The sequence below is a fragment of the Glandiceps talaboti genome, chromosome 18, assembly GCF_964340395.1.
Source record: "Glandiceps talaboti chromosome 18, keGlaTala1.1, whole genome shotgun sequence".
Lineage (NCBI taxonomy): Eukaryota > Metazoa > Hemichordata > Enteropneusta > Spengelidae > Glandiceps > Glandiceps talaboti.
Window position 1 is genome coordinate 10,126,805 of NC_135566.1, and position 19,495 is coordinate 10,146,299.

At 36.4% G+C, this 19,495-nt stretch overlaps 2 protein-coding genes across 2 annotated transcripts; one reads left to right on the forward strand and one right to left on the reverse strand.

The window, feature by feature from the left end:
- Window positions 1-6,589: 6,589 nt before the first annotated feature.
- Window positions 6,590-8,086, forward strand: LOC144449535 (mitochondrial translation release factor in rescue-like). The gene is made up of 2 exons (XM_078140079.1): window positions 6,590-7,102; window positions 7,826-8,086. Exons 1-2 carry the CDS (start codon window positions 6,743-6,745, stop codon window positions 8,042-8,044), a joined length of 579 nt encoding a protein of 192 aa, XP_077996205.1. The 5' UTR covers window positions 6,590-6,742; the 3' UTR covers window positions 8,045-8,086.
- Window positions 8,087-10,709: 2,623 nt separating this feature from the next.
- LOC144449632 (uncharacterized) lies at window positions 10,710-18,530 on the reverse strand. The gene is made up of 4 exons (XM_078140205.1): window positions 18,483-18,530; window positions 14,952-16,180; window positions 12,421-12,624; window positions 10,710-11,828 (listed from the first exon to the last, which is right to left on the reverse strand). The coding sequence occupies exons 2-4, from the start codon at window positions 16,147-16,149 to the stop codon at window positions 11,761-11,763; spliced, it is 1,470 nt and encodes a 489-aa protein (XP_077996331.1). The 5' UTR covers window positions 16,150-16,180; window positions 18,483-18,530; the 3' UTR covers window positions 10,710-11,760.
- Between the last annotated feature and the right edge of the window lie 965 nt (window positions 18,531-19,495).

The window sequence follows — 19,495 nt, forward strand, 5'->3', positions numbered from 1 at the left end:
GGCTAGTATGTAGAGATCTTTTTACAGTGTCATCTGTCTGCTGATGACCTCCCCTGGTAAACTAGAGTCCAGACACCTGCTGGTGACCTCCTCAGGTAGACTAGAGTCCAGACACCTAGTGGTGACCTTCCCAGGTTACTTTTGTTTACTACTAATTTCTAAACACTCATAGTATGCACCTCACACCTGCTGGTGACCTTCCCAGGTGCAAAACCTGTGTTGAGTAGCCCCCAATATAGCCGATATAACAAAGACAGGGTAAAAGGTGACTACTCAACATTTCTATAGCTGTATTTTTTTAAAAATAAATATAAATATTCTACTTACGACTTGTATTTGTAGGTTAAGTACTGTACTTTCTAGTTCTTCTATACGACTGAAATAAAATAGAAACATCAAAATTAACTCCCTCATAATCATATTTCAGACTGTTATGTCTATATAAGACAATGGACATATATACACTATTAAATTGGTCCAACACAATCTAGAGAGTGGGAGGGGTTACAGGAAGAGCTTTTCGTTCTTATAAAAACAGGAAATAAGATTTTGTTGTTTGTGTTTTGAGGGGATACAGGAAAACTGGGAAGGGATTTGCTATAGAATCTCAGTGACAGATAAGCAAAAGGTGTTTTGAAATTGATGATTGGAGTCTTGCTTTGAAACTTATACAGAGGGTTCATCTGAAACAAACAGATATTGGAAAATAAAACCATACTTAGTCTATCTAATTAACTCTAATTTGGTAGAATCCTTTTTGCCATTGTTTTGTTTGTTTCACTTTGTTGAGGACTCAATGTGTGTCATTCAGTTTCAAAAAACAGTTACAATATACACAATATTATTTTTTAAAATCTGTTATAACTATTAGACAGAAACAATATATTTGGCAAAACTTTTTTTTCTTTCCTGACCTGGAAATGTTTCATAAAAATGTTCATAATGTATCCAGAACATTTCTTTAAAATGCAAAACGTTAAATAAACAGAGATTTGGTAGAAATATGCTGCCAGGTCACACTACTGAAAGATCTGTCATCGTCTTTGCTTATGTAAGCACAAGCTGTTACATATTACATGTAAGTGCCAACAATGATAGATCTACCAGTCTACCTAGGTCGCCACATACTAGGAATCCAGTAGCATGAAAACTTACCTATTGGCTGATTTGAGAGCGATTTCTAATCGTTCACATCTTTCTTTCAGTTTGGCATTATTTCTCTCTAGTCTCCTATAAGGTGATTTGGACTTGATGTCAGAAGTATTACCCAACTGTTCTTTCAACTCTGAGATTTCTGCTTCATAATATGTTCTCAAATCTGCCATGTGTCGAGCATGCTTTTCACGCAATGTCAATCTTTGACTGCAAGGTAAAAGGTAGAGAAAATCATTATGACCCACGACTTTGTACAAGAAAATGTCATACATTTCAAACCCAATATGGGCATTTGTGTCTGAGGACTGGGTGGTTTATCGCCCGACAGGATGTGGGACAATAACTTCTTTATCTAAAGACCCAAAAGTCCATGTGTTATGAAAATTTTACTGCATGACGATTACATATTGATGATGAATGCTTTTGCCCCTTTACAAAGCTATGAATCCATATATACTTACCTAGAGTTCAAAAAGGCTTCAGCTAATGATGTAGGAGAAGACATAGACCTATGAAGTTGTGGTGGTGAGCTACTCTTTCCATCTTTCACTGGTGTAGTCTGAAACAAGTATGAAATGCATTACATATCTAGTAACATATAATTCAATACCTGAATATTTCATATCATTATAGTTTCAATTCTACAATAAACAATTGTGTTATGTAGATAAGTGGTACTTGACTACATCTACAACTGCTGACATCAGACAGTGGACAAACGGAATCTGTTACAAACAGGGAAAGTAAACGAAAATGAATTGGAGTGTAATAACACTTGGCACAGCATGTTAGAACAGCAGAGGGTTGTATTACATTTCATGGTTTGACAACGACAGTGAAATTCTAATTTGTTGGTGAACATGAATTTTTATGTATAGAGGCCATACAGCTGTTTTTATCAAACGATGAAATGTAATACAAGTCTCTGTTCTTCCAACATACTGTGCCGAGTGTTATTAATCAAATTCAGCTGTTTACTTTCTCTGTTTGTAACAGGTTCCATTTGTCCACAGTCTGATGTCAGCAGTTGTACAAAGTGAATAACTCTTTCATACGAAAGACAAACATACAAAACATTAACTTCTAATTGTAATTTTGCTATGTATTTTTTTTCCACTTTAATTTACATATTGTACTAAGTATGATACTGAAGATAACTTGATATATTTGGAATAATTAATATTTTTGCTTTCACAATGATTTGGTTTTCGATACTACCTAAGCTTGAGAAAAATTCTAGCTAGCTTTCTTTATCGTATTTGTTGACATGTAATATTTAAATGAATTTCTCCTAAGTATTTTCTTTGGAACATTCTACAAAACTGAAAAAAAAAAGTTAAATCTAATCTATCAAATATGACTTTTGCCATGAAAAACAAAATCAGAATTATCAGCTTTCATTTACAAAAATTTCAAAGATTACGATATATGGTATGACTTTACCTGATCTTGTATTGGTTTATTTATGGGTAGTTCTTGGAAAGTATCTTTGTCATCTAACCTCCAGTAGTTGAACTCAGAATCCCCTGAACTGTTTAAATTGAACACTACTTCTTCTTTTGAATCTGTGGATGTTGGTTTTTGTTGCTGAGAGTCAGTTTCACATGTTGCGTCTCCATTTGGTAAAGTGGTTTTCACAGATTCTCTCTGAGGCTCTTCATTCCTGTCCCCACCTGCCCTAGTGACGTCTTCTTTAGTTTCTGATTCTGAATGCTCTGCCTGATCACCGTCTTCATCTTTTGTTTCCATCCTAGCAACCGCTTCATCTTCCTCCTTTTCTTCTTCTGCTGCATCATCTTGGACTTCATCTTTCTCTGGACTTTGTATTGTAACTTTCAATTGTCGTTTCTCTTTTCGTCGTTGTTTTCTCTTAGCAAGGAGTTCCACCTGTGAATAGATCATTTTTAACTGCTGGTCATGTTGCTGTTGTTGCATCAATAATTGTTGTTGATGCTGTTCTTCCAATAACTTCATCAAATCTTGCCACTTCTCTTGTTGTTCCTCAAGACTATTTCCATCAGATGTATCATCTGAGGTTTCTCGTTTTAGACTTTTCCTGCCTTTCTCATCAGTGGCATCTTTATCATCATCATCATCACCATCATCATCAGGTTGCTCTGCCTCTTCTTCCATCCTTGCACCAATGATGTCAGCCAATAGTGAACCCATCGGAGACACACCAATCTGTCCCCATGGAGATACTCCAGACAACAACATGAAATTACCAAGCTGCGGTGGCAAGCCACTGGCATCTCTACCATAATCTTCAGTATCGATAGTAAATTCAATGTCATCATCTACATCTCTTAGTAGCTGATTAGGTTCAAGATCAGGACTTACATCAGATGCAGCATCCTCCTCATTCTGTGCATCAGTACTATCAACTCCTGCCATTTTGACAACACCTTCTGAAAACTCATCAATGTTTTCACTTATACTCGGACCTTCAATAGTTGTATCAGTACCATTCCTTGAAGTACTGGTTGCTGCAAAACTAGCAATACCTGAATCAATACTGATTTCAGCACCAGGAACATTATCCACCTTTATACTCCCCTCATCTTCTGTCAGTTCTTCACCAACTGTTGCAGTATTTTCATTTGATTGTTCCTCTGTTTCATTTGATGGTTCCTCTGTTTCTTCATTTAAAGTATCGTCATGTGGTTCACTGCTTTCTGCTCCATTTCCTTCGCTACCTCCTGCAACATCATCTTCATCTTCGTTCTCTACAAGAGGCTTTGAGGAGACTTCTTCAGTTTCTGTTGTTTTCTCTACATCATCATTTTCATCATCTTGTTGTTCCTCTGTGATATCATCAGCTCCATTTTCAGCAGTACAGGCTTTATCTGTTTGGTTGACATTACTGCTTTCATCAGGCTGTTCCACTGTAGTTTGTTTGATAACTCTTGACTCTTCATCTGAACTGTGTTCTGGTGAAGGAACCGGTGTGGGACCTAACACACTGATGCTAGGCACTGCAGTCAATGACAATGTATCTTTACAATTTGGATCTGGCTCTGCCATACCCCTATAAGAAAATAACAAAATACAAGGAAATGTTATCAAATTCCTTTTTTATATCATAGACAGAGTAACTTCTCTCCTTTTGTCTGTGATTGCATGAACTTTACCTCAACAGCACACAATGGTCATATACATGTACCTTTCCCAAATTTCTTCAGATTAGTAAACCTAAACATAATGTACTGTAAACATTAATATTTTCCCTTCTAGAAAATGTTTAGTGTACAAGTGAGTGTTCACAAAAGACTAAGTTGGGCACATTGAGTATGGTTCATTCCAATGTAAAATCATATGTGGTACAGTATCAGTGTTGATCCTTGGTAATAGGTATCACCTTATCACTAAGACTTATATATTGACAACTTACTTTCATGAAAACTTGTCTCAGATGAAAACATTCTAAGAGTGGTTTACAGTATTACATAATTAATTAGGGGAAACATAGTAAGTACCGGGGTACTAATATCCTCCTCCTTGCTTAGTCAATATCATTACAAAGAGAATATCTCCTCTTCCATCCGAATCTTACTCTATGGTGCAATATCTTTATCATCGTCGCAAACCATGGCCTCTTTTACGGCACCGTATAAAACGTACTGTCAACAGGTTATTTTGCAGTGTCGCGGAAGAAATAACAGCTCTGGTTTGCGAGAATGTATCTTCATGGTCACATTTACATGTAAAAATTATTAATTTTGGTGATTTTGGGTGGCATGAAATCATGTTTTTACCAGCCTGCCTTAGCTTGGTGGCCAATCTTTCCTATATCAAATTGACAGACCTGAAAATGTCTACCAAATGAACATGGAGAGTGGACATTCAAGCATAGACCTTCCACCAACCTGTTGGTGGAGGGTCTATGGTTCCATCCAGGGTCTGAGAATAAATCTGCCTACTCTTGTCTCGCCTCCATTTATTGGTACATCATCAGTCATTCAGTGTTTCTTATCTCATGGATTTGGTCCTTGGTTTAAAGGTTATCTCGCCAAGGTCAAGGGTGACACCTGAATGGTTGTGAATAGTGTTAATAATTCTTTACTGGGATAATCTAACAACGATAATTCATGTTGGATGTTGTTTGCTCAGTATCAAACAAGAAACACCTCAGTAAGCCATGCTTAAAAATCAACTGAGAATGGAAACCACTAGTCTTTGGTTATGGTTGTCAAATTATCTTGCACATGTTATGCAAGTTAACTCTGACATGTTTGGATCTGTGTTTCATTTTATGACTTCATGCCAAAGATCTGTTTGTTGTAACCTGCGGCAATACGTCTGACAACACAGCAAGCATTATCCATGTTTTCAGTCAACTGTTCTTTTTACAATTATATTTGATATTATTAATATATTGTGGATATGCATCTGAAAGATCCTTAAACCTGTGTGTTCTTTTGCATCGGCAGATATTACAAAACCATCAAGTGTTTGTATTAATCCTCCCATCATTTCCATTGTATTGTACAAACGATAAGTGTAATGGATGCAAAAAAAATCCCACGTGTGTAATACATTGTGTAGTGCATTGTGAGGAATCATGTTAGTGTAACGTTACCTGTCTGTTACGTGTATTAAAATAGGCAGGCAGGAAATGCGTCAATATATCAGAGCTTCTCGCCTAAAACACCTGGTGCGAGACGGACTTTAGTGGAAGTTTCCACAGCGCAGAACCACTACAGTACTAAGAAAGGCCAGTTCGATGTCTTCATACACGAGATGTTCTAACGGGATCCGTACATGCACAAACATGAAATGATCTCTGAACGACCCACTTGACTGGTTTTATTATGCTGTCCCATTAACATATTCATTCAATCGTTCAGGAATTCATGAAGTTTGACATCGGCTACCGAGTTCAGTAACGAAGGAAAAAATATGCAGTTGCGACTATGTCACATAACATATAGTCACTTGTTCAATGAAAGAGTGAAGCGAACATTGTTGCCTACAATAATCATTGGAGAATGTGATAAAGGACTCATTGACAACTGTGTATGCCCCCGCACATCACAACATGCACCGACGTGACTGAAATGACTGACAACGGTCGATATTGCCACGGAATACACGAAACGCTCACCAATTTCTCAGTTGCATAACCACAAACTTGGAACTCTTGTACAGGTCAAAGGAAAAAATTCTCACTCACCTTTTTATTTTATTTTTGGAAATACGAGCTGCTGGTATTTGTTTACCATTCGACTTCGTACGTGCACCGTTCGTGACCTTTGCAGACGCCAGTTGACCTGGGCATGCGCGTGAAGAATTTCTAGTTGAAGGAGTCAATATAAAAAATGATTGGTCAATTATAACGTCATTGAAAATGTTGCACCAATCAAACACGGTGTAACATTTGACTGTCGTACACGCCATGTTGATGAAAATGAGATGTTGCATGGCAAGACATGTACTTACCTATGCCTAGGGTGACTATTATTACAGCGTAGTATCGTACGTACCTTTTGTAGAAGATCGATTCTAGTATATTTGAAATACTGCACCTGTTTTGGGGGACATGGATCAGAAGTTTGAAGAACCTTACCTGTGAAACAGAACAAAGGCAATGAATTTAATATGTTGTGCAAGAGTTGTAATATTTCCATCACCACTGATCTCCATCATGTCCACTCACATCGGTTTCCATGGTTACAGACGGCTCCATCACTTTCAAAATCTCTCTAGAATTCCGTATTTGAAGAAACTGCGATGTGCGTCTTTACCAGACACTGCGTTACAACATAATTGTATATGTATAGTTCCAGTAAGGTGGAAAAGAAACAGGATAGAAGATCATTTGGTACATTTGAAAGAAGATGAACTTGAGGAAGACTTTGTTCGTGGATCTGGCCCTGGTGGACAAGCCACCAATAAAACTAGCAATTGTGTGGTACTAAAGCATATACCCACAGGCATTGTTGTTAAGGTTTGTATTCAATAAATCCATGTCATTACTATTAGCAACAAAGCAAGTCATGTGGGGATGATTTTGACTATTGTGGGGTAGCCTGGAATCCATGTGGATTGGGATTTTAGATTTAGCTTTTTTCTATAATCCCATTCTGCATGGCTTCCAGGCTAATCGTGGGGAGACAATAGTAAAAATTGCAATATATCTTGACTCTAGGCTATATTGTCACTAATCAAGGCATCATTGATGTTGTTTGACCATTTCGTGTAGGGTCTATGGTTTGACCTACTATTACTACTGTAACAGTACTTAGGGTGTATTAGCAGAACTGCAGTTTGGTGGACCAAACTTAAAGCAGGTTAGGTGGTGATGAGTATAGTATCTGGTATATTAAATTTGTATTCAGTGCTGACAGAATGGTCTTATTATGCAGTGACCTACAAACAAGTTGAACCATTCTTGTGCATTTAGTCATTATTACTTATTTTGATAAAAGACTGACACTAATCTTCCTTGGCTATTGAAATGTCATTTCCTTCATCTCAATAACCAGTACAATACACTATCTGATGAATAGGAAAATACAATGCAAAGCAAGGCTGATGCCAGTCAGTTTGCCAGGCATATAGCCCAAGTCACCCTACACCACAGAAGTGAACATTGCAAGTTTAGAAATACAATTTTCTGCACTGACCTCAGATCAGTGAAAAATTGTTGATTTCCGTCTGTTAATTGCAGTGCCACCAGACCCGATCCCAGACAAAGAACCAACAAATAGCCAGAAAAATTCTAAGAGAAAAACTTGACATTCATTTCAAAGGAGATGATAGCATTATCATACAAGAGCAAAAGAAGGAACAACAGAAGAAACACGAAAAGAAAAGGAAAACAAGAATAAAGTTGGAAAAGTTGAAAGCCTTCAAAGCCAGTCTACAGGACAATGACAGTGACAATTAATAATATATTAAAATAGTTTTTGTCAATTGTAAACTGTTGAAGGTGAAATATTATGAGATCATTGGCATTCTGATTTGGCTTGGTTTTGGGAGCCCTGTCAGCCACAGATTGCCGTACTTAAATTGAAAGATATTGTACAGTTTCCGTTTTAAACATTTTGACATGTAGATAAATTGTGTCATGTGGTATGCAAATTAATAGGTACAGTAATCATGAAAAATGGTCAAAATGCAAAATGAGGTCTTTATAGAGAACATGGGAGAGAATAATCATATGGAATCAGTCTGAGATGGGTGTCGTATGATCACTGATATACACATCAGTTCAGTATGAAGTCAGAATGCTGTGGGGTGTAAAATACAGTTGTATATTCTGTGTACTTGGGGTCTTATACAGTGACATTTACACATCAAAATGCAGTTACTGTAAACTATTTAGATAACAGTAAGCAGATACATTTTTTTTGAAGAATATCGTTTGATTGAATTTTACAGGTATTTAATATTTGACAATTTAAATTGTAAAGTGAGTGTGAATCAACAGCATGTGATTCTTCGCTCTTATAGGAATTCCAAGATTTTATTATTTGCACTAGATACAAACAATGTTTATGACTTACTTATAAGGATGAGACTGTGGTTAGACTGACCATAGAACTTTCACCCACATTTGCCAAAGGATAGACTTGTCAATGACAACAGATTAAGTTTGTCTATTTGTCTGAGTATTAAATGACTCCATTCAAACTCTTATTAGTACCGATACAGTGTAAAGTTGATTTGAGATGTCAGCAGTAATCTGATAATCATAACATTAAATTGTCCCGTATTATCATAATGTTTGAAGTGTGTATGTTATTTTCACTCTCTGTATGGTTTGGTAACCCCTATGTAAGAATGGTATGGTCTGGGTCATAGAGGTCAGGAAAATGATAACATATCCAAGATCACTATTACCGTATACGATTTATGACAGTTTCGCCATGTGATTTCATGTGTTAAATGACCCTTCCACTAGTACTATTGTAAATGTGGGTGTATTCATGTGATGTCCATAAAAAATAATCTTAGCTGAAAGTGTGGGGAAGGTTTAATATTGCATGTTTTGCTTACCCAAACTATATGGGCTTCACACGCATACACCTAGATTAGCAAGAGGAGTATTTCACCATCTTCAAATACCAATTATACCATGTCAACCTTGAATTGTGCCAATTTCACCATTTCAACTGTCACCTCTATACCAATTTCACCACCTCAGTTTCACCACGTCAATTTCACACCATGCCAAAAGTTCACCATATATCGACCTCCAGTCACGTAAATTTCACCACTCCCATTTCAGATCTTTCCAATTTCACCAGATGTCACATTCTTCCATCACATTCAATGGTATTAGACATCATTTAGCATACACACAAGCAGACATTGCATTGGCTAAAATCATCAACACATACAACTGGCATCATTACTCAGTGAATTTTATTTCATTGCTGGACATTATCACAATATCAATTTTATAAAATATTATATACTACATCATTATCAATTGTGACCACTGCAACATACAATCCTTCAAACACCATATAGATAGTGCAGAAAATAACAAAGTGAAATTATACACCTAGAAAAGGAAATCAAATACAAGTTTTGTGAGTGGGTGCTAGCATACATTCCTTAAAAATACATAAACAAAAACACGAAAACAATTGATCCTGACTGTGTAGTTACTTATACAGTGAGTCTGATCGTTTAAAGTGGCTGCCTAATGGATGAGGATTGGGTTTATTTTGGATTTTTAATTAGGCCAAATAAAAAAAAAAATTGTTTGGTTCCGGTTACCTGACCCCACCTAGTTTTTTACACCGACCCTAAACTTTTTTTTAAATATTTGAGAAAAAAAAGAAAAAAAAATTGCTAAAATTGTGAAGTCTCGCAAGAAATAGTGGATGCAAACACTGACATCAACTGAAAAAGACAATATAAAACTGTTCTTCCAATCTGAAAAAGACAAAATAAAACTGTTCTTTCAATCTGTAATGGCTGTACATCTGATGAGAAGTAACCAATAACACAGAGACCATATAGAAAACAATAGAAAAACATAACTACCTGAACTAGACACTCAAATATGAAAAGAAAATTAAAAATAAAATAAAAAATCTACCTACCCCACCTATTCTAAAATTGAATGTAATCAGAACCACACAATTTCTTTTTACGCCTTAATAAACCAATTTTATTGTGGCTTCCTACTTGAAAAATCGATGTGAAACAACATATGCCAAGTCCTTGATTGTAACTCAATAAATTGCAAAATATTAATAAATGTGTCAAAATGTGTTATTGTATGTACAATAACTAACTTTTTACACATTTTTTAGCTTTTTGCAATTTATTGAGTTATAAACACAGACTTGGTCAATGTTGTTTCACATTGATTTTTCAAGAAGGAAACCATGATGAAATTGTTTCATATATTAAAAATCCAAAATAAACATTATCCAATTCATTGTATGGCAAAGTGTACTTAGAAATGAATGATCTGAAGAAAACTCAATTCTAATTACATCTCTGTACTTTTATCTTACAAAGTACTAGTAAATTTACATTGTTCAAAGAAATTCACACAAAAAAATATTACAAAATAGAAATTAATTTCTCTAAGTACCTTTGCTAGATTTGTGTAGATTTTTCCTGTCATTTGGATTTTAGTTATAATTGCTTTACAAAAAAATATCTATTCAGGGAGCTTGTTACAAAATGTGTTGACAGTCTTTTAAATATGAACTTGTTGGCAGTTCCAGGATATGCTATGTATAAATAGATAGTCAACGAGTTCAGGGGGGTTACGCCCCCCCTCGTTTATTGGCACATAACCCTACTGAATGAGTTGTCTATCTTCCTTATACTATGGCGTGATTGGCTCAAATTGTAATATAGATCACATCCCTACAAAAGAGTGGGTTATGGCTCCATATAACCAACCAAAATCAAGGCCTCTGATTGGCCAAGTCGGTCTAGTCATAGTATAAGCATATTGATACATTGCCCTGATACAATGCCATGTATTCACTATATGGAGAGGATTGACTCAGGTATGGTTGTCACTTGAAGTTGACCATATCCTGGATTTACATGCAAAAGCTTCTGGCATTGAATCTTAAACTCTGCCAGTGAAAATACTACTAATATGCCTTTGCACCGATGCAAGTTATCACTGATACATATGTAATAATGTTCTTTACCAAGGAGTGTGTTACTTACAATCTGACTCATAACCATGACTTCCATTCCACAGGGGTGCAATTTTCCATACCACTATGTTTATCAGTCATGTGTTTCATGAAGTTCTAACACGTCTTACTGGTACCACTTTTCTTGTAGATACCTTGTTTATGAATTGTCAACAATTGTTTGTTGCGAAAGCCTTTGTATGTACCATTCACAGTCATGCATGATGTGAAATACAACATTTTTCATTTAGAATTTATTTCCACTATTTTCACACATTCATCGATGCAAATAAAATTCCTCAGTGAAAATACTTTTACATGTGACTCGTGGTTACATTGTACACTTTCCTAAATCAGCGACAATTAGGTCAAGGCAGAGCAGCCACTCTCTCCTTTCAATGAAATTAAGTATACTTATACTTCCCATGTAACAAGAAGTAATCTGCCACCCACTGTAAACACAATTCTTGTATTGGCATATTCAGTATCTGGCACTTCGCTTGGCTTCCACCTTACACTGTTGTAGGAGAACTCTGGCATATGTAATACCTACAGGTGAATCAAAATACAACAATAATGTGTTAGGGTGATCTTATTTTTAGTTTTTCCCAGCAATCAATCGATTTATAAAAAAAAATTATCTTCATGTTTCTCTGCCTCCCCTTTTCCTTCCCTCTATTTTCTTTTTATTGGATTCCTGGTAACAGTCCCTTTCCCAGCTTCTCTACACAATTGCCATGAAAACCCTCCCCCTTCTTGAATAACTTCCGTCATGAATTAAATGCTCTATTCGTGAACCACCTATTGCCGCCACCACTATGACTGTAGATGATGTCGACAGTCCAGACACTTTTTTATTCTTGCCAGAGAGGGCGCTGTTCCACAAAATATAAGAGGCGGGTGAAAATAAAAAAGTCAACTGAACTACATAAATGGGAACCTGGTAGGACAAAGTTATGTGGAGGATTTATTTCTATGGACTTACAGAGGTTGCAGGGTATTATGTACTCCTCAGGGAGTTGTGTAAGACGTACAGGTCCATATCTGGGCAATAAAATGTACAGTGCTATGATCACTACAGTCATTACAGAGGGTGCTTCAAAATTTGCATGTACCATTATTACTATAATATCGGTATTACCTCTTTTCAATCTTTCCATGGATGTTTTGCTACCAGCATACGTAGGTCTGACTTCCCTACCCATATCCTCAATGACAGTCAGTAGATCATTGTACTTGCTCTGTCCTGGGTCACTCACTGCAGCTAGACTTGGCACCATGGTAAAATTTTGGTTTCTTGGGATAGATCCTCCTGCTAAGTGAACTGAGCTTCTGACTGGAGTACCTGTAAAATTAAATAGGGGTGAAGCTCTTTTCTAACATCAGCCTTATATGGCAAATATGTAAATGTCACTCATCATATTTCAATTCATATACAAATTCCAGGTTGAGAGAAAAGCATCTTTGTCTAATAACTCACCAACACTTCATCCTAACCCACTACACTTCATCCTAAGTCACTAACACTTCATATTTGCATGTGTCTAGTTTTTCTTGTAAACAATAATTAGTCAATAGTTAGTTATTCTTCTTCCATGTATATATTGTATGTTGTAGCCGTATGTTTTTTGAACATAAGCCCAGACTATTGTATTTTGTTTGATTAAGTACACTGTATGTATTTAAGGGGATGGACTTGATTAGTTACTTAATAATTATTAGTACTTCCAATCTCCTCTTTCCCGTTATCATGTAATTGTATTATTTCCTTGTATATTGTATGTTTAAATATTGGGAAATAAATCATATTATTATTATTATTCAGGGCATGTCTTTTGAAAATGGCAGGAGAGCTAAAAATCACTCTCCTGAAACCATCCAGGCGAGTGGTAGGCGAGTGATTTAATACCTCTCCTGAAAATAGTCAGGAGAGTGAAGAAAAAAATTTCATTTTCATTTCTATTTGTATTTTTGGCCAGTTGGCTCCGAATAAATAAAATTAACAAAAAAAAAACATTTAAAAAATGTATGCAAAAATATATTTATAAGTAACAGTTCGTTTGGTTATTTGTACAACAATTATTATTGCAACAATTTTGTTAAGTCTGTGCACATCAAAATCTTGATAAGATATTCAGTTTTTTGTTGTGACTACATGTAGTACAATAGAAAACTAGGTTTTTAATTTCAAATTCGAACGTTTTTATAAAAGCATACTACCTGAATATCACCTCCGGAACAATTTATAGTCGCTACAAAGTACATGTTTTGCAGGGCATTGAAGAAACCACCACTTCTATTTCGCTTAAAATGCAGCTAATTCAAACTTGAGATTGTTCAAAACTATAATGAATCGACAAAAACTAACGTACCCCAGATGACAAATGCCTCCTGATGTTGAGCTTTGACGTTAAATTGCTTGCTTATTTGACTAATTTGTAACCATTCACTCGATCCGCGATCCGAGACAATAACACACGTAACCCCACCTAGTAGTAGTACCTGCACACGGACGACCGGTGTCGCCGACTAAAGTAGCGAGATCCTATCACGTCTGAGCAGCAGACCTACTTTGTTTTAGAAATCACAACAAGGCGAAAATTCGAGCAAATATTTTATATGTTACTGCAGTCGATAAAGTCATGGAGGTAAAACAGACGTGGTCGGCAGTTGAGTAGATCATCGGACAAAAACAATGAAACTGTGTGTTGGAGATTATGAAATAAAAACCCGGGAATTTCTCTGAAAACTGCACGAGAATAATAAGATAAGATGGGAAAAATATCGACAGATTATTTTTATTTTTATTTTGTAAAATAGTCGATCTTATAATATTTTATTGTCATTCTTTCAATGCCCTCCAAAACATCGCCAAGCTATTGTCGGAACTCTAGGCATGTACTTTGTGTAGCGACTATAAATCGCAGTTGTTGTTCATGTTCCGGAGGCACGTAGGATGGTCTCCAAAACCACGTTCTAACAAAACTAGGCCGATCGGAGTTTAAAACTAAACTCATCGATGGATTGCTGAAAACGAGAACTCCAAACAGTCATCGTATCAATCGTAATTGCGCAAATTGCAATGATGCGAAAGTTGAAATCTCCCTGCATACTGAGCTGATCAATATTCATGATATGCCATGACATCATGCATGTCCCGCTTCGAATACGTCACTATTTTTCCCATATAAGGGTAGTACAATGCAAATTTCAGATACATATATAGGTCATGAATGACAGCGCTGACTTCAGCTGGAGATCGACGATTATGAACACGGAAGTGTTCCACGCTCCCACCACGTAATTTTACCGAATAAACGTTGATTTTTATGGTAACCACATATTGAAAAATGATATAAAATAACATCAGGCTGTTGTACAGGTTGGTTGGGGCCCACGCGAGTGGAAAATCGCTCTCGTGGATTTCAATTTGCGCGAGCGGTAGGCGAGCGGAGCGATCGCTCGCCTCAAAAGGCATGCCCTGATTATTATTATTATTATTATTATTATTATATTCTAACTCACCAGCACTTCATTCTGACTCACCAACACTTCATCCTAACTCACTAACACTTCATCCTAACTCACTAACACTTCATCCTAACTCACTAACACTTCATCCTTACTCACCAACACTTCATATAAACTCACTAACACTTCATCCTCACTCACCTTGGCTGTGTTGTGGTGCTTGTGAAGGCTTTGGTTGGAGTGCTTGCAAATGAAGTATTTGTTTATGCACTGATTTATCACCTCCAGGCCTAATCGAAGACTTCAAATTAATGGGCATATCACTTGCTGTAAGTGTTTTCTCTTTGGCAACAGTCCCTACCAATTTAGGTGTAACCTGAGGCTGAGCAGACTCTGAAGCTACAGTTGAAGTGGGAGGTGGCATGCGTTGTACATTAACTGCTTTCTGTGTTTTAGGACTAGAAGAACGTAAATCAATGGGTGCATCTGTAGTAGACGGGTTGGCATCTGTTTTATCTTCCTCTTTTATTGTATTCTCATGTGATGGCTGACTTTTAACTTCTCCATCTTTACTTTCGGCTGAGTTGATAGTATCAGAACTATTCTTGGAAGATTGCAAGTCCATGGGTTGTTCTTGAACTTGTGCTGAGTTAGATGATGTCAAATCTTTGCAAGACTCCGTGCTTGTTGGTGTGTTTACTGAGGTTGCATCATCTTTATGCTGTGCTGTAGATAGATCTGCAGGTTCAGACGGCTCCTCTTCTTGTGTGTTGCCTGTATCCTCATCAATAGCAGCTGTTTCATTTTCATGCAAACTTTCTTTATCTGTGTCATCTGATTCTTGACTATCTCTGCTAACAAGGCTTTCTACATCTCCAACAGTCACATCTTGACTATCTCTACTATTCTCATCACTCTCCCCGGGTTCACTATCATCGAAAAGTTCATCCTCATCTTCTGGTTCTCCCCTTGAAGTTGTAGCATTCTTTTCTAGTTTTCTGATCTTTTCTGGCACTTCAATTGATTCTAATATGCCTGGATGTCTGGGTCTTCCACGTCTGTTGGCTTTGGCTCCTGGGTCATTCAGATGTAATACTGGGTAGGGATTTTGTGCTGTGGGCATACCATCTTTGAAATGTTTAGAACATACTCTCTCATATCTGGAGGGAGCCCAGTGTTTCCTGGATGGTATATTCTGACAGACAAGTTGTGTCCATACATGTCTGCCTTCTGGGTCTTTCATTTCAGTTGGGAACGGATAAAGCGTGAACGGTGGTGAGCATACACAACGACCTGTACCATAGTTGCATTCATGTTTTTGACAAGTCAGTTTCTTCCAAAGTCGGAGTTTTCTTGTGTTGTTACTGCAGCAAGACACAGCACACACACAGGTGGGCATTTCAGAATCCAGTGTGAATTGATTGATGGTCCTGTATAGGTAACAAAAACACAATATTTGTTGTTGTTGTTTTTAAATAATAAAAAAATAAGGCTAATTATGACAAATATATTTTTGACAAACTTTTTGTAACTAACTGCGAGAAAACAATTTCTAAAAACTAAGTGAAACAATCTGGTGACGCTAAAAAATAGTTGTTAAAAAAGAAAACACCATGGCTGCAAAATTTCCCATTAAAAAGATGATTTATTTACTTATGGTACTTATTTTTGAATTATGAAATGAAATATTCATTTACAAATTCTTAAAATCTATCCACATAAGTCGTAAAAAAAGGAATTGTTTCTGGTCAGCATGCGCATCGCTGAAATATCCCCGCGTCTGTCTTTTTTGTGTGTGTTTGTCCAGCCCATTCAGTCTGCAGATCCTTGGGGAAACACAAAAATAACCCTCCCTACTTCAGTGAAGACAACTGCAAAAATCAACCCACATAATAGATTGAATGATTCTTCATTGTTGGTACTCCTACCAATCATTCACTAATGAGTGGGAATGCCTGCCACTCCAGGAAATAAAGGTTTTTTTATAAACATTCGGTTCTGCATCATTTTATGATTTCACCGCATAAATTTCACACGATTACCACAAAACACCAAACTCACAATCTATTTCATCTTTATTGTTGTCATAGTGATCCACTGCTTACTCACAGTACTAGGCATACATACATATGTATTAGGTGATCACTGAATATTCATGACTATCTGAATGTATTAAGCACTTAGGAGTCATGAATATTCAGTGTTCATCCAATACATATGTAGTGGATGAACTGGGGAGTGGGGTACTCCCACTTATTGGGTATAAGTATATGTACTGCCCTATAGGGTGGGGGTTTTCAATCTTTGGTCTAAAATGGGTGCAGTATTTCTAGAGATAAGGAGTCTAAAATGGGGTCCACTTTATACAATTTTTGATTTTGTTTGGTCGAAAATGAGGTCCTGGAAGGAACCACATAACAAACCCTCGACTAGTTCAAAATTTCTGGGAATTTCCCTCGGAATTTCCACCAGCTACTTCATTGGTTGACATTTTCATATTGGTGATTACTAGTATCTATTTTGGTCTACAATGTGGTCTTCTAAAAATTTGAATGGTCTAAAATGGGGTATTGGTTTTTGGTCAAAATGGGTCTAAAATGGGGTCTGAGGTTGACAATATTATTATTTATTATTACAGTTTTTCTTTTTAAGACTTTTAATTGTAACAACGTATGTGACATTTTTTTATTTGATTTCATATTCTCTGTGTCCTATAAAGCCAGAGGGAAGGATGTGACTTTTTTAAGAAAAAAAAATATTTTAGTTATTTTATTTTTTATTTACACTGTATAATTTGATATGTCTTCATAGGACAAATGATGAAATAATATAACATAATATTTCTATCATAAAAATAAATTTGATCCAGTAGACTGTTATAGTCCTGTACTAGCTGACTTTAGACAGGTTACATTAACTTTTACACTACCTGATATTTTAAAATGATTTTAAAGTACTTTCAAGGTCAACAACCTTAGTAGACAATTGAAGCAAAATCTTAATGAATTCAGTCAGTAAGTTTGTTGTATTGTCATTTCTTTATTTTCCCTTTCTTTGTCCATATATACTTTCTTTTTTATCATTACCTGTATCTCTTCTAAAAAATGTTTGTTAAAATGAAAATAGTTTTTTTTTGTGAACAGATGTCATTCAAATTCATGGTCACCTGCAACGTACGTCCATTGTGTGGTGTATTTTTTTTACAAAAATATTTTAATAGAGATCGAGAAGAACAGATGTCAAGATGAAAATTAAGTAGCTTCCTCATGAATGCGAAAAAAAAATCATTTTTCTTAAACGAAAGTAAACAGAAATGGCGACACTTTGCAAACTTGTTAACAACACCTGAGATGTTTTCGTCTTCCGTATTTGTTTAATCTATGTTCATGTCAGTTTACTTTTTGTAGAAATGCATCGGTCATGAGTTTGTATAAATATCTTATTTATAACAGCGATAGCATTGCGAGTGACGCACGGTGACAGCGCGGTTATGTTTTATGGGCGTACTTTAAACGGGTCAGATGAAACACTGATAAATGAAATATGCACGCCGTGGGTGGAACCTTAACAGTCTCTGAGGAAATTTCTTCTCGGTATAATCCTGGTTTTAAAACAGGACAAAATTGCACACAGAATTAATATTTAGTTCGCCGGTTGTAACAACTGAAGTTTTCTTAATCTGTTCCTTCATGTAAGTCCGTCTGAAAACGGTTTACATGGCGTAAAACTTACCCAAAATGAACAAGAAGATGCCGACGTGATACCGGAAAGAGTTGGAAGGGACAGCACGATGTACGTTGTTACCTCTTGACCTCGAAGTGACCTTGCGCTTGGAATTGTGGGAACATTCTGTGGGCAGTTGTACCTCTGGGACGGTGTCCGGATTTACACACAATCGTCGGGATTGGCCAGTAGCAAGAAAGGTCGCATTTATTCAAATATATTACTGTAAAGAGCATATTATACTCCAAGTTTTTAGGTATATCGCGATATTCTTTTGACTTTTCAGTCGTTAACCGATGTACACGTGACACCTGGACTTTACTCGTAACTGGGCACTCACTTCATTGATCATGTCAGACAATGTTTACAGGGTCCTATGAATCGTGCCAGACGAGTACATTAATTTACATAATAATGTAGTTAGCTTTGTCGGCGCTTTTACATGTAATGGCTCGTAACAATATGTTTATATCAAACCATCAACATGTACAAAGTAGCAAGAAATCGTAACTGTTACAGTTACAGTGCCTGTAAGTATTTCGATATTGGAATTTTTACATTCGGAATCACCCTGAAAATATTCAGATAGGTTTCTTATATGTGAGATACAATATATATGTAATACAATCGACATCTTGGAGACTTAGTGGGCTAAGGTACATTTGTGAATTATGGCTCAGAGTGCCTTATACACAAACTATTTCAGTTTCGGTATGCGAAGGCGGGATATGTGTTAGTCTTGAATACATTTGCTTCCACGCGCATATGTGGGCCTACTAGTACATATAGTACTATAGTGCAACATTTTATATTTGATGTGGCTGATCTTTGAGCACGTGCTAATAGGACAAACAGCTTTCCAGAAGACAAAAAGTTACGAGAATACATAATTGGAATTTTCATCAGTTGAGACCGCTCAATGTGTCGAAAGATGAACATGGAGATATTGAAGTGCATTAGGCGTATTGCATGTAAACTGCAACATGATGAGTCACATCTTCAGTTCACAGTATTTGAAATTT